At 54.8% G+C, this 13,217-nt stretch overlaps 1 protein-coding gene across 2 annotated transcripts; it reads left to right on the forward strand.

Annotated features, from left to right (window-relative positions):
- Nucleotides 1–32: 32 nt before the first annotated feature.
- Nucleotides 33–13,154, forward strand: LOC149913006 (sperm-associated antigen 4 protein-like). 2 transcript variants are annotated; one of them, XM_090132348.1, is made up of 12 exons: nucleotides 33–2,555; nucleotides 2,662–2,729; nucleotides 3,076–3,157; nucleotides 3,826–3,893; nucleotides 4,432–4,490; nucleotides 4,617–4,657; nucleotides 4,929–5,016; nucleotides 5,582–5,666; nucleotides 6,139–6,236; nucleotides 6,764–6,925; nucleotides 7,136–7,225; nucleotides 12,520–13,154. In XM_090132348.1, the coding sequence occupies exons 1-12, from the start codon at nucleotides 2,428–2,430 to the stop codon at nucleotides 12,745–12,747; spliced, it is 1,197 nt and encodes a 398-aa protein (XP_089988474.1). In that variant the 5' UTR covers nucleotides 33–2,427; the 3' UTR covers nucleotides 12,748–13,154. The 2 variants fall into 2 exon arrangements, with proteins under 2 accessions (XP_089988474.1, XP_089988475.1); XM_090132349.1 differs by lacking the exon at nucleotides 12,520–13,154 and adding an exon at nucleotides 7,961–10,692.
- The last annotated feature ends 63 nt before the right edge of the window (nucleotides 13,155–13,217 follow it).

Raw genomic sequence — 13,217 nt, forward strand, 5'->3', positions numbered from 1 at the left:
TTTTATCAGATTCATGGCAAGAATTTACCTTTACTCAGCTAGAGGGAATTTGCTTCATCAAAACATTTTTGGTGCCAGCTGTATGCGTTCAGGAGTGGGTTCATCCAAACTTCTGTGCCATAACTCTGTCTCTGCAGTAGTCACATACTGCATACATTAGATTTTAGCTTATAGGTGGGTTGTGTATAAGGGAGCTGAAGCAAGAGTGATGGCCATCAGCTCGTCAGAGTGGTTTTTGCTCCATGTATGACCCTCGCCTCGTTCTGTTCATGCGTGGTTCTGACTTGGTGAATCATGAAGATGCAGAGCTGCTGGAGTGGGCAGGGAGGCTGGGAAGGTGACTGGAGGGTGGGAGCACCTGTCGTATGAAGAGAGGCTGAGGGAGCAGGGCTTGTTCAGCCTGCAGAAGGAGTGGCCGTGGGGAGACCTCAGGGGAGCATCTGTGCAGGAGGGAGACCAACCTTTTACGCGGTGTGATAGTGATAGAATCGTGGACTCATAGATAGAAAAGAATGGAATAGAATATTCATAGATAAAGCCATAGAATAGAATAGAACAGATCGATAGAACAGAATAATAGATTCTATGACAGAATGGCTATTTGGAAAGAGAGGGATGGGAAGGTCTCTCTCCCAGCTAGAGGAGCCTGGGGATGATAGTAACCGTTAGTGAGAGAAGGGAAGGCTGGGGTAGCTGCTGGGTGCTGAATGCACCTGGAGACCAGGGCTGTGACAAGCTCCCAAGCAAATGAAAGGGGACCCTGCTTGCAGCCATGTGCTCTCTGACCCAGTCCCCCAGGTCTTTCACCCTCGTTTGGGAGGAGACACTGGGACTATGGCAGTCATCTGTCACTGCCAAGCTCCGTGACGATTGCTGAAAGACAAGAAATTCCCACAGAGGATATCTGTAGGGCACATGCACCCATCTTCCCGCTCCCAGCAGTGACTGGTGCTCCAATGGGAAGTCTTTCCCTTACAGGCACTGTCGTCACAGACTGCTCCATCCCGGAGGAGCTTATGGGAAGAGCCCCCCATCTGACCTGTCGCTCTCTTGGTGGGATAGTGGCAGATGAGCTCTTGCCATTTGCGCTGCTTTGCACAGTCCCCAGGCCTCGTACCTTTCCCTCTCTGCCGTTTGCTAAATGTGGAGGTGATGGGAGGCCCCCCTAAGCTTGCAAAGAAAGGGAGACCCAGAGGAGTGCCTGTTCCTGTGTGTCTGCTCATCTGTGAGCTCTGAGTGCTGAGTCAGGGGCTGGGCAGCTCTCTGACTTGTGGGTCTGCAGAAACTTGCCCTCTCTGGTGAGTGAACAAGCCCAAGAGATTCAGTTCCTGTGTGGGCTGCCTACGGGACTTCCCTGCTGACCCCCGCCACTCATCTCTTGCCAAGGATTGCTGGGTGAGGTGTGGCACACGCATTCACCTTGTGAGAAATGCTCGTATTCCGTAGTTGGGGCTTAGGTGAAATTTGCTAGGAATCCTAATTCCTTTCACGCTTTGGCAGAAGCGGGCAAACTTGACAAGGGTGCGCCAGACCAGAGTGACACAACAGTTTCTATTTACTACTTCCCAGTGCATATTTTCTCCATTCCCTCACTGGCCGAGGACTTCCAGCCACACAGCCTGAGCGAGGCTCCTCATTCCCTCAGCCGATGTCCCGTCCCTGTTTACTGCTTGGTTAGCCCCTCTGCGTTCTCCTCCTCTTCTTCTTTAGTTTTTACCTGCTACGGCATGCTGGCACAACCTCTCATAGTTAGCCTTCCCCTCTGCCTGGCATTCAAACTACAGAACTGGTTTGTACCAGTGCATCTCACAATGTTACTCAAATTTCTCACAATATACGACTGGAACACTCGGGAATTCAAAGTCAGGCCGAGATTTAATTAATAAAAGCAAAAAAGGGTTTCTGCGGTAACTCATCGAAGTACCGTGGTGCTGTTCTCCCCACATACAGGATCCAAGCCGATCCCTTTCTGCAACGCAGGTATAACCCACGGCAGCACACCATGGAGATATCTGATGATAGCGAAATGGCTCACGAACTTTGGGCTACAATTAGCTGGGCCCCAGGGCTGTCAAGGGCGGACGTACCATGAAACCGGCGGGGTCTCCCACCTCCCAGCCCTGCTGGCCCCTAGCCCCGATTGTGAGGTCAGAGGCATGCGCTGACGCTGTGCAGGCCCAGGCCTTTGTGACGTCAGGACTGGGTGCCACAGTCTGCCCCGCTGAGCCGCCACCTGGCACTGTTGGCCGTGGCTGCCAACGCGTGTGGAAGGAGCTCGCGGTGGTGTCCTGGTGGCTGTGTGCTCGGGGCAGGCGCGCTTCTCCTGCGGATCGTTTTTGGACTTGTTGCTCAGTGGCCTTCCTCTGCGCAGACTTTCCTGCTGCTGAAGGGGACACTGAGAAGGGGAAGGCTTGATTCCTCCACAGCATGAGGAGGAGAAAGTCTCCCCAGAGATCAAGAGGGACACAGATGCCCCCTGAAAGGGTGAGGGTGAGAAGAGCTGACAGGAACCTGAGAGGGGCAGAAACGGAGAGCAGCCGGCTCCCAGAAAACAGGTAGGTGTCTCTTCTGGCCGGGGCCTCCAAGCTGGTCAGTCCCGCTGGCCACGGCTCCCGTGGCGTGGAGACGGTGCACAGCAGGGCTTTTCGTTTTCCTCCACAGCTGCAGCCCCTCTCCGGTGACCCAGGCTGGGCCAGCCAGCTGCAGAAGCAGTGCTGCATACAATGTGGGTAAGTCGGGGGCTGCTTTGCTCCGCCAGGTTTCTGGGGGACGTTTTGGCCAGCAAGGGGCACCCCAGTACAACAGGAGCTGGGGCAGCAAGCCGAAGGCTGACCTCCATCCCTGAACATGCCGCCACGGTGTGCCTGCTAGGTGATCCTTGCCAGCCCTCGGTGTCCCGCTCGCAGGATGCACCCAGCTGCCCCTTGTCCAGGACGCAACCGCAGCCGTGCCCCTGCCCCTGCCTCTGCTGCGATCCGGACCGGCTCCCAGCCCTTCTTAGAGGGTCTGACACGGTCCTGTCTGGTACGCCTTGAGGACGTGCTCGAGCTTTTCTTTCTCCCCTTTCTTTGCCAGGGTCAAACATCAGAAATTATCTGAGAAACTCTCAGACCGTGGTCTTCCTCAAGAGACTCCTTGGCACAAGCATCTCCACTATGTGAGTACAGCACCTGCGCAATGTGGTATTGGGGGTTTCCGTGGGTCGGGGTGGGCAGGCCAGGCTGGCGGTGCTGCTACCCACCGGGAGAAAGAACTTGGCTCCCGCCAGCAGCAGCTCCGTGCTTCTGGAGCTATGGCAGCGGCTCAGGAGGGATGGGAGCAAAGCCCCAGTTACACACCTGACACAGCTCAAAACGTCTCATCCGAGCCTCTGGCTGGGATGTGGGGGTGCGAGGCAGCAGGAGTTAAAGGAGGCCAGGAGTAGACGGCTGCAGCCGGCCTGTGGAGGACACCTCAAAGCAGGGGGTGTTTCTTCATCTCCAGTAGAAGGAGATTTGACTCCTCAGCAAAAGAGAAGTCAAGCCCACAGCAGGGAGATCCCATGAGCCACCGCTTTCTCTTGCTGGGTCTGCTTTCTTCCCTGGGTTACTTCAGTGCCCTTCCTGAAGGTGCTCTTGGAACCAGCATGTTTGGCATGTTTTGCCTGTGGTGCTGAAGGTAGCTGAGGGAAGCCCCGCTCCTTCTGGGGGCTGCTCTGTTGGCTGTTCTTTGCCAGCAGCGGACTCCCCGCCTTGCTGCTTCGCAGCTTGTAAGAGGAGGTAGCCCTGAGAAGGGGTCTGCCCCAAACCCTGAGCGCTGCCAACACCGCGACTCCTTCTTTTTCAGGGAAGAGATGACCAAAAAGAACTCTGGGCTCTGCGTGCTGCTTTTCCTGGTCTTTCTGTCTGCTCTCAGTGAGTATTTGCCTGCTGCCAGCAGTACAAACGCTAGGTGGGATCTCCAGCGTGTGGGCAGGCGCTGAAGCACCCGCGGGGCCCTTCGCACCTCTCACTTCTGCCGCTCGGGGAGCTCCGGAGACGCTGTTCACACTCAGATCCCACCTGGCTCGAGAGCCAGTGCAGGGCCATTTCACAGCTTTCCCTTCGGACTCTGTTGTGCCGGAGCTCCCACAGCCCCGTAGCCTTCGTCCCCCGTACCAGTCAGCCAGCTTAAGAGTGGTGCTCTGCCCAGCCAAGGCTATGAAGGGAGGCTGCCTGTCCTTCCAGGCTCGCCGTCAGGCAGGGAGAGGCAGTGGGAGCCCAAAGCCTTTGTGCTTTATAGTCAGGGTTGGAGAAGAGGGTCCTTTCTTGCAGCCACGTGCTCTCTGCCCCGGTCAGTCCCCCACTTCCTCAGGGAAAATCTTGCACCTTGGTTTGGGGGGGAGACAGTGGGACTGTGGCAATCCTTAGAAACCATAGTGAAATAACTTTCTGTCTGTGCTGCAAATGACAGCTGGTGCCTACTGTGGAATCTTGCTGGCAAGAGTACCGTGGACAAAGGATTTCTTGCAGGTCAGTGACGATTGCTGAGGGACAGGGAATTCCCACAGAGGACACCGTGGTGGTTGGGCAAATGCACGCGTCCTGCTGTTGCCAGCAGTGACTGGTGCTCCAATGGAAATGGCCTTTCCCTTTCAGATGCCGTCGCTGCAGACTGCTCCACGCTTGATGAACTCAGGGTAAGGGCCCCCATCTGACCTGCTGCTCTCTTGGTGGGATAGTGGCAGACGAGCTCTTGCCATTTGCGCTGCCTTGCACAATCCCCAGGGCTTGTGCCTTTCCCTCTCTGCCTTTTACTAAACACTAAAGCAGGTGGTGGGAAGCACTCCTAAGCTTGGAAAGAAAAGGAAGCACAAAGGAGTGTCTGTGTGTCTGCTCATCTGTGGGCTCTGAGTGCACTTCAGGGGCTGGGCAGCTCTCTGACAACATCTGCCTTGTGTGCGTTTGCAGGAACTCGGTGACTGAGCAAACCCAGGGGACTGAAGACCAGAGGAAGGGGTTGTCTTACCTGGCGGAACAGCGTGGCACTGTGATGAAGGTGATCCTGCGCTTTAGGGAAGAGGCTAGGATGAGCAGAGCCTTGGGCAGGGCATTTCTGTAGGGCTGCCTGTGGGATTTGCGTGCTGACCCCCGCCACTCATCTCACGCCAGCCATTGCTGGTTGAGCTCCCCTTCTGCACAGGCTTTCTCCTGGTCACGTTTAACGTGCCACCTCCTGCTGCTGGAAAGCTGCCTGCATTGTTGTCCTGGTCATCCAGGAGCTCTGGCAGCCCAGAGAGTGTCTTCCCAGAGAGTGGAGACACCTGGGGGCCCTTCCGGACGTATCCCACCCTGCCACAGCTCATCTGGAGAGAGTGGAGGCGGACAACTGGTGCCCAGGCCCATACTGTGGCGGGGGACACAACAACTCCTGTCCAGCCCTTAACTCTTCCTGATGAAAAGAGTCGGAGGGCCTCTGCAGACGAGGCCTGTGTTTTGCTTTCCGACGCTTCCTGAGAAAGTTCTTTGGCTCTGACACGGAACGGTGTCCAACTGTAGGCCGTGGTCCAACGTAGCAGCCCGCTGACATGCTCATCTCCTGTACTGCTTTCTGTCTTCCCCAGGAAGTCCAGCTCTTGAAAGAGGCAGTGCCTGTGAGGCCTCGGGAAAACTGCTTCACAAAGTCTGACCGGGCTCTGAAAAGTGCAGGTATGGACCCAGACAGGCACGTCTTCTTACGCTGGGCTTATGCTCAGCGCTGCCAAAAGGAGACTGTGCTGCGGCCTCGTCTCTCTGAGGAAGAGCTGGATGAGACTAAATCACCTGGCCCAAATCACTGTGGCACCGCGGCTCCCTTGGCTCAGCGGCTCAGCGCCCTCAAGCCCTCGCTCCCTGCAGTGGTGCCCCTGGCACGCCCCTGACAGGAGTTACTGCGCTTTGCTGAGATTTCTCAGGGACCGAAACAGGTCCAGGTTGTCCTTAGCTCTCCCCACGCAGCGCGGCCTTGACTTGAGCCTGCTGTCCTTCGCGCAGGGCCTTGCTGCCTTCCACTGTCCGCAGACCTCATCTCTGTGGCCCTGAGAGAGGGATGCTGTCAGCAGGCAGTCTTAGAAATAGCCTGAGCCGACTAGGTGCTGGGAGACTGGGCCCGTGGCAATCATCTGCTCTCTTCTCAATTCAGGGGTGTCCATAGACCTGCAGAGATCATCCAGGTCTGCATGGTACTGCAGGGTGGCTTGGTTCCTGTGCGCTCCAAACATGCTGGAAACCTTTGAGCAGGTATGGTAGCAGAGATCCTCAGTGCTGCTTTTGTTCCCCCCTGTCCAGCTGGGGGAAGCCCCCGGGACTCTCCCTTCAGGCCCCTCTGCAGTACTGCTCAAGCCCATGGTGCTCCTCAGGTGCCTGGCTCCTGAGGTCTCCCTCGGGGCTTGGCTTACCAGAAACCAGTGGTATTCCTCTGAAGGCAGGCTGACCTGGGCTGAGCTGTGCTGCTACATCCTGCATCCCACTATCCGTGGTCGGGGCTGCGTGAGGAATCTTCTCCTCGGCCACCCTGTTTGCCTTTGTCAGCTGCTGGGCAAAACAGGAGCTTTCTTCACAGCCCTGACTCCGGTGTGGGGTATCCCACGTTTCATAACGGATATTTTCCTCTCCATGGGAACTTGGAGAGTTTTCTTTCCCATGCCTGTCTGCTTCCCTACCTGTTGTCCGCAGCACCAAAGCAGCTCGCATACTCAGTGCTGCCTGTGGTCTGGGCTGCACGGGCAGCAGCATGGGCCTCATGACTCCCTGCTCTCTGCTTTCAGCTGGACGCTTCCCCGGGATACTGCTGGCCTGTGAAAACATCTCAGAGCCAGATGGTCTTCAACTTGCCCACAGAAGTCCAGCCGACTGCAGTCACTGTGCAGCACACAGTGGACACAACCTTGTGGCACATCAGCAGCGCTCCCCGTGATTTCGCCGTCTTTGTGAGTGTCTGTTGGTACATGGGGCTGGGACGTAGCTGTAGGGAAGGGCTTCTGCTAGGGGGCATACGGAGAAGAGGACCAGTATGTCCTTTGAGCAGTGCTCAAGGAGAGACTCAGCGCCAGCACATCCTGCAGCAGAGCTGCAGGAGCTGCTGAAGCTCCGGCGGCCCAGGTGTGACACGCGTGTTGACCCCGTGCTTTATCTCGTAGGGACTGGATGAGAAAGGAGAGAACAAAGGTTTGCTTGGGAAATTCACCTACGATCTCCGGGAAGAGCTGTCCCAGACTTTTGAACTGCAGGTACAGTCATTGCGTGCGGGCAGGAGACCATTCCAGAACACTTTGGCAGCAGGTCAGTGGCAGGAGGAAGTGTGGGCAGTCCCTGCCAAGGCAGGGGTCCAGCGCCGGCTAGAAGAAACGTGCTGAGGTTCAGAGGGCCAAGAGCACATGACATGGCAGGGTAGCTGAATTGAAGCAGGGAGAGCACCGTGTTGGGCCAAGCGCTGTGCAGGAGCACAGGGTTCCCCCGTGGTGCCCACCTGTTTTGGCAGAGCCTTGCACGTGCTGGGAAATGCCCTAAAATGCAGGTGTCAGATGGTGAGAGCCAGGAGACAGTGCCACGTGCATGCCCTGTTCCCAGTGGCTGGCCGGAGCTGCTGTCTGCGCTGGCACTCCTAGACAGCCCACGTGCAGGTGTGCTCCCCAGCCATACCGCCCACACAGAGTCCACAGTGAAGGGAAGAGTGAAAGGGGAAGAAGCAAGCGTGAGCTGGACAGAGGCGCCTGGCAGCTCTACGTCTGCTAGGCCCCACGTCCTCGGGGACCACATGGCATCAGGCCTCCACCGCTGCTCATCCTGCTCCCACAGGCCAGACGTTGGCTCTGCTGGGGCACAGGGGGCCTTAGTGGGGCTGCTCAGGAGAAGGGAAGCAGAGAAAAGCCTCCTCGTCAGCCATGCTCACAAGGAAATGCACGGAGGCAGCTGCGGTTGCTTCCAGGCCAGGAGTGAAGTCTCCTGTCTTCTTTGTTTTGCAGACCGGGACCCCCAGAGGCTTTTGGCATATAAAGCTCGTTGTACTCAACAACTGGGGAAATGCAGGACACACGTGCATTTATCGGGTGCAGGTTCATGGCAAGAGTGCAGGACTAAAATGACATCGACTAAAGACATCCGGAGACATTCTAGAAAACAGCTTCTTTAAAAAATAAAACACCAAATTATTCCATCTCAGCGACGTGTGTTTGCCCTGGTGTTCTTTCACAGGCTTTCTCTGAGCAGCCCATTTCTACTTGTCCAGCAGAAACTGGACATTCCTCACTCTGATGCGAGTGAACCAAGGAAAAGGAGATGATGGTGCCCTGGCCCTGTGTTGTCTGGAGGGATGTGAGGGACATCTGTGAAGGCTGGCGGGTGCTGCAACAGGCACGGGGCTTAGAAACCCACCGTGGCTGAGAATGCGGCTCAGGTGGTGCGTCCCCAAAACCAGCCCCCATGGTGCTGCTGCTGTTGCTGACTCCAAATCCCATGGGAACCTCCCGTAGGTGGGAGGGTATTCCTCTCCCACTTCTGCCACTCAGGGAGCTCCAGAGAGGAAAATGAATCACAGAACAGCCAGGATTGGAAGGGGCCTCAAGGATCACGAATCTCCAACCCCCCTGCCACATGCAAGGCCAGACAACCTCTCCGTTTCATACTAGACCTGGCTGCCCAGGGCGCCATCCAATCTGCCCTTGAACACCTCCAGGGATGGGGCATCCACAACCTCTCTGGGCAGCCTGTTCCAGCACCTCATTACTCTCGTAGTAAAGAACTTCCCCCTGACATCCAACCTAAATCTTCCCTCCCTCAGCCACGGGAGTTTGGCCAGCAGGATTGACCTGCGTGGAGGCCTCGGCCAGAAAAGAAGTCTTGGGAAGCCTCCAAGGGAACGGCCCCAGCACGGAAAGGGTAACGGGCAGCATGGAAAGGTTATGGGCAGCATGCCAGCTTCCTTGTCATGTTCCCACGGGATATGGACTTGGCAACAGCAGCATCGCTGTGGGGGTTGGTTTGGTGGTCTCAGGGGGGCTTTCAGCTGAGACTCTTCTCCCGAGTGTTTCTGAGCCCAGTGGCTCTTCTACCCACAGCCCTCATGGTGACAGCTGAGGGCGTCCTATGGGTGGGCCGCTAAGATGATCGGAGGGCTGGAGCATCTCTCCTACGAGCAAAAGTTGAGGGAACTGGGCTTCAGTGGCTTGGAAAAGAGAAGGCTCCAGGGAGACTTCATTGTGGCCTTCCAGTACTTGAAGGGGGCATATGAACGGGAGGGGGAACGGCTGTTTACGAGGCTGAGAAGTGCCACACAAGGGGGAGCGGTTTTAAAGTGAGACAGGGAGGTCTAGTAGGAGGCAGTTCTTCACACAGAGGGTGGTGACACACTGGAACGGGTTGCCCAAGGAGGTTGTGGATGCCCCATCCCTGGAGGTATTCAAGGCCAGGCTGGGCAGCCTGTACTACTGGCTGGCGACCCTGCATATAGCAGGGAGTTGAAACAAGATGATCACCGTGGTCCTTTTCAATCCAGGCCATTCTGTGATTCTGTGATTCTATGAAACTGCCCCTCTACCGTGTGCTGGTGAGGCCTCACCTGGAGTACTGCGTTCAGACGTGTGGTAGTCAGTGCAGGAGAAACGTGGACCTGATGGAGCGCGTCCAGAGGAGGGCCACAGAAATGAGCCAGTGGAGGGGACATCTCTCCTACGAGGACAGTCTGAGAGAACTGGGGCTGTCCAGCCCGCAGAAGAGAAGGCTGTGAGGTGACCTGACAGCGGCCTTTCAGTATCTCAAGGGGAGCGACAGGAGAGAAGGGGACAAACTCTTTAGCAGGGTCTGTGGAGCCAGAACAAGGGGAAATGGTTTTGAGCTTGAAGAGGGCAGATATAGGTTGGATATACGGAAAAAGTCTTTTACAGTGAGGGCACTGGAACAGCTTGCCTAGAGATGTGGTTGATGCTCCATCCCTGCAGACTATCAAAGAGGGGCTGCATCAAACTCCGGGCAACGTGATGTAGCTCTGCACGTCCCTGTTCACTGAAGGGGAGTGGGACTGAATGGCCTCTAGAGGTCCCTTCCAGCTCTAAGGATTCTATGATTCTACGATTCTGAGAGTCAACGGTCTATTCAGCAGACAAAATTAAGACACTTAAAATCTCCCTGGGCATCTTGCTTCACAGCACAGAGACGTGAGTTTTCTGTGTTAACAGGAAAAAAAGTCAGGCTGATGTGGCAGTGTCATGGGAAAACACAAAGTGTGCTGTGGCCGGCCAGATTGCACGCCAAACTGATGGTACCCCTTTCTTTTTCTTCTTTGTTCCTTTGTCTCTCCTTTTCTTTTTCCCGGACCTGTGCCCCCCGTCACACACTCAGATCTAGGGATAACTCCGTGACAATTATTGGTGGAGAATGCGGGCAGCTACAGATCTCTCCTTCATCTTAAGAGCATTGTATAGAGGACTGAGGAGACCATGGTGTTCCTTGGAACATATTGCTTCCTTCTTAAGTTCCGCATGTTCAGTGTCAGAGCTGCATATACCTATAGCCAATTAAGGGCAGTGATGGAGATACCTGCCTGGTTCCTATACATCCCAGCTAACTTAACAGACAATACGATGTTTGGACTGTTTTTTCCAGGTGCTTTCTCAGTTCATTATGTGTGTTTGGGTTGCCAGCTTAGGTACTGTGCTATCAGACTCCCTGAACATATTCTCTGCAGTACTATTTTACATTACGTGGAGGAAGCTTTTCCCGCAGCCAGAGAACGTGGAGTGGCAGGGAATATGGAGAAGTCTAGGAAAGAGATTAAAAGTGTGGGGACCCCCGGCGTCATGGGATTTTCCTCCTGAACACCTGTGGGACTCTGAGGAACTACGCGAGCATTTGGGTAAGGGATGGCGCAGATCTGAGAAGGAATGGCTTATTTGGGGCTTGGCTTCTGCTTACCGAGCTCTATATAATCCTATTGTGGAGAGAGAGAGTTTCAGGACTACAAAGGGGAAACCTCCAAGTCAATCTTGACCAATTGCAGGAGGCACCGGTATCAATGTCCGTTTCCGTATGGAAGGCCAGAAATGGAAACGGGTGTCCTCACCTCACGTGTGGAACGGAAAGAAGAAGAAGCAGAAGAAGCAGAGGAAGATCCAGGCGAGGGGCCCTCCTCAAAAGCACCCCCACCGAGAAAGGCAACCGAGAAAAGTAAGAGACATGGAGAGGAGAGTGATGAGGAGGGAGTCACTGTTACCACTATTCGCTGTCCCCTGAAAGCCACCGAGATCAGACTGCCTGTCCTTCCAAGCTCGCTGTCAGACAGGGAGAGGCAGCGGGAGCAAAAAGCCTTCATGCTTTATAGTCGGAGTAGGAGATGGCCCGTGCACAGGAATGTTAGGATAGCTTCAGGGTCTTATTCTCAGTCTTTCTTAACCACATCTGCAGAGTATTTGCCTCCTGAGGGAAATCAGCGCGGCGACCTTTTGGGAGGAATGGTAAGGGCTGCCCTGCAAGGGGCGCTGCGGCAGCATAGAACAGGCTGACGGCTGACGTTCCCCTCCCGGCCCAGCAGGGCCCGTCTTCGTAACGGCAAGGTGCGAGGCGGCTGCTCCTGGCCCCGCTCCAGCGCCTCAGTGCCGCTGCCGCGAGGAGAGCTAATGGCGCCCGAGAGAGAGCTCCTGGATAACGGGGAGCGCCCTCGCCTGCTGAGGCTATTCCTTGCTTCAGGGCGGCCGCACGGGGCCGTGCGTTTCAGAGCAAGATCCGCAGGGGCGCTTTTTCTGGTTTTGAATCCCCCACTGCTTCCAGCAACCAGTGCTGTTAGCGCTTTAGAGGAATGGTAATGGCTGCCCTGGGAAGGGGCACGGTGGCAGCATGGAAAGAGGGTGACACCTCATTTGTGTACGGCGTGGGGCTGCAAAAATCGCAGGTTTTGACACCGGTGAGACGCCTTTGGCAGACTGCAATGACGTATGTCTGCTTGGTGTCACATTAAATGGGCAGCACCAAAGTGTATAAAAAGGAAACGCGTGCTTTTTTTAGAGATGGGCGCCATCATAAGAGCCTTGAATGAAGGCCATGAGTTTAAGAAATATCACATCTCAGGCCTTGAGACAGCAGGCCAGAGATGCAAGGAAAGGAAGCAGGCATACAGAGAATGGTGCAGAAATGGATGGTGCAGAACAGTTTGAGGAAGACGGCGCTCAGTTGCGGTACCAGCAGTAGCGTGGAAACCTCTGTGCTCGGGGCGTGAAGAGCAGCCAAGCTCTTGGTCATGTGGGGTGAGGTGCAGAGTAGTTAATACTTTAAAACTTGGCATTCTTCCGGGCGTGATGAGTGGAGCAAATCTGAACACGAAGCTCCAGCTTGCTGGAAATAAGATGCCGCTCTCTTGATAGTCCTACCGCGGCCATACAAATGCTGATAGTGGTAAAACGGGCTAGAAGCGGCTTCACTGGCTCTATGTGGGTCTCTGTGCTGTGAGTGACCATGAGGTCAATGAGGTATTATTATTTTCAGGTTCTCAGAACGGAAGTAAACGTTATCTTTCTTTCCCCCTGCTGCCCTCCAGAACCCCAGAAACCTCCTACCAGACCTTACCTGGAGGATCGTGGCAGCTGTGGCAGTGATGGAGAGGAGGAGGAAGAGTACCGCCGGCAGCTCTCAGAACACTCCAAGAAAGGTTACTACGGACAGCCATCCAGATACAGAGACACACAATTGCAGGCTTGCTGGTCCGTGCAAGCAGAAAGCTGTTTGGAGGTTCTCTTCCTTCCCGGCCAAAGTGGAGCACAGTTAGTCTTACGAAGCTGTATTTTTTGTTGGGGATAATTAGTAGGTGTGCTGCACAACGCAGACATATCCATAGGCTGAAACGGGAAGACTTTGTTTTTTGGGGATATACCATTTTTGTTTTTTGGGGATATGCCATTTTGTTAGCGTCTAAGAAAAGAAATCACTATCGCCTGAACGCTGTTGCCTGTTTTGAGAGGACCAAATCCTGTTTTAAAGTTTGCATTAGTTGTTGGTATTTTCATACCTTAACGGAGAAACTCTTTTTCCTCTTTTATTAATGCTGCCAATTTGGGCTGTTCTATGAAAATATGATCTGGGAGATAAACTCCTCGATGCAACAGAACTAAACTTACAAGTATGTAAAAACAGTAAGTGCCTTTACCAAGAAGCATTTCTAATTGTTTGTTTCTACATCTGATACATGTGTAAAGCCATGGCACGCTAGCAGGGAGATGGTCTCTTTTGCCTAGCTTT

The sequence above is a fragment of the Phasianus colchicus genome, chromosome Z (assembly GCF_987193195.1).
Source record: "Phasianus colchicus chromosome Z, bPhaCol1.hap1.1, whole genome shotgun sequence".
Classification (NCBI taxonomy): Eukaryota; Metazoa; Chordata; class Aves; order Galliformes; family Phasianidae; genus Phasianus; species Phasianus colchicus.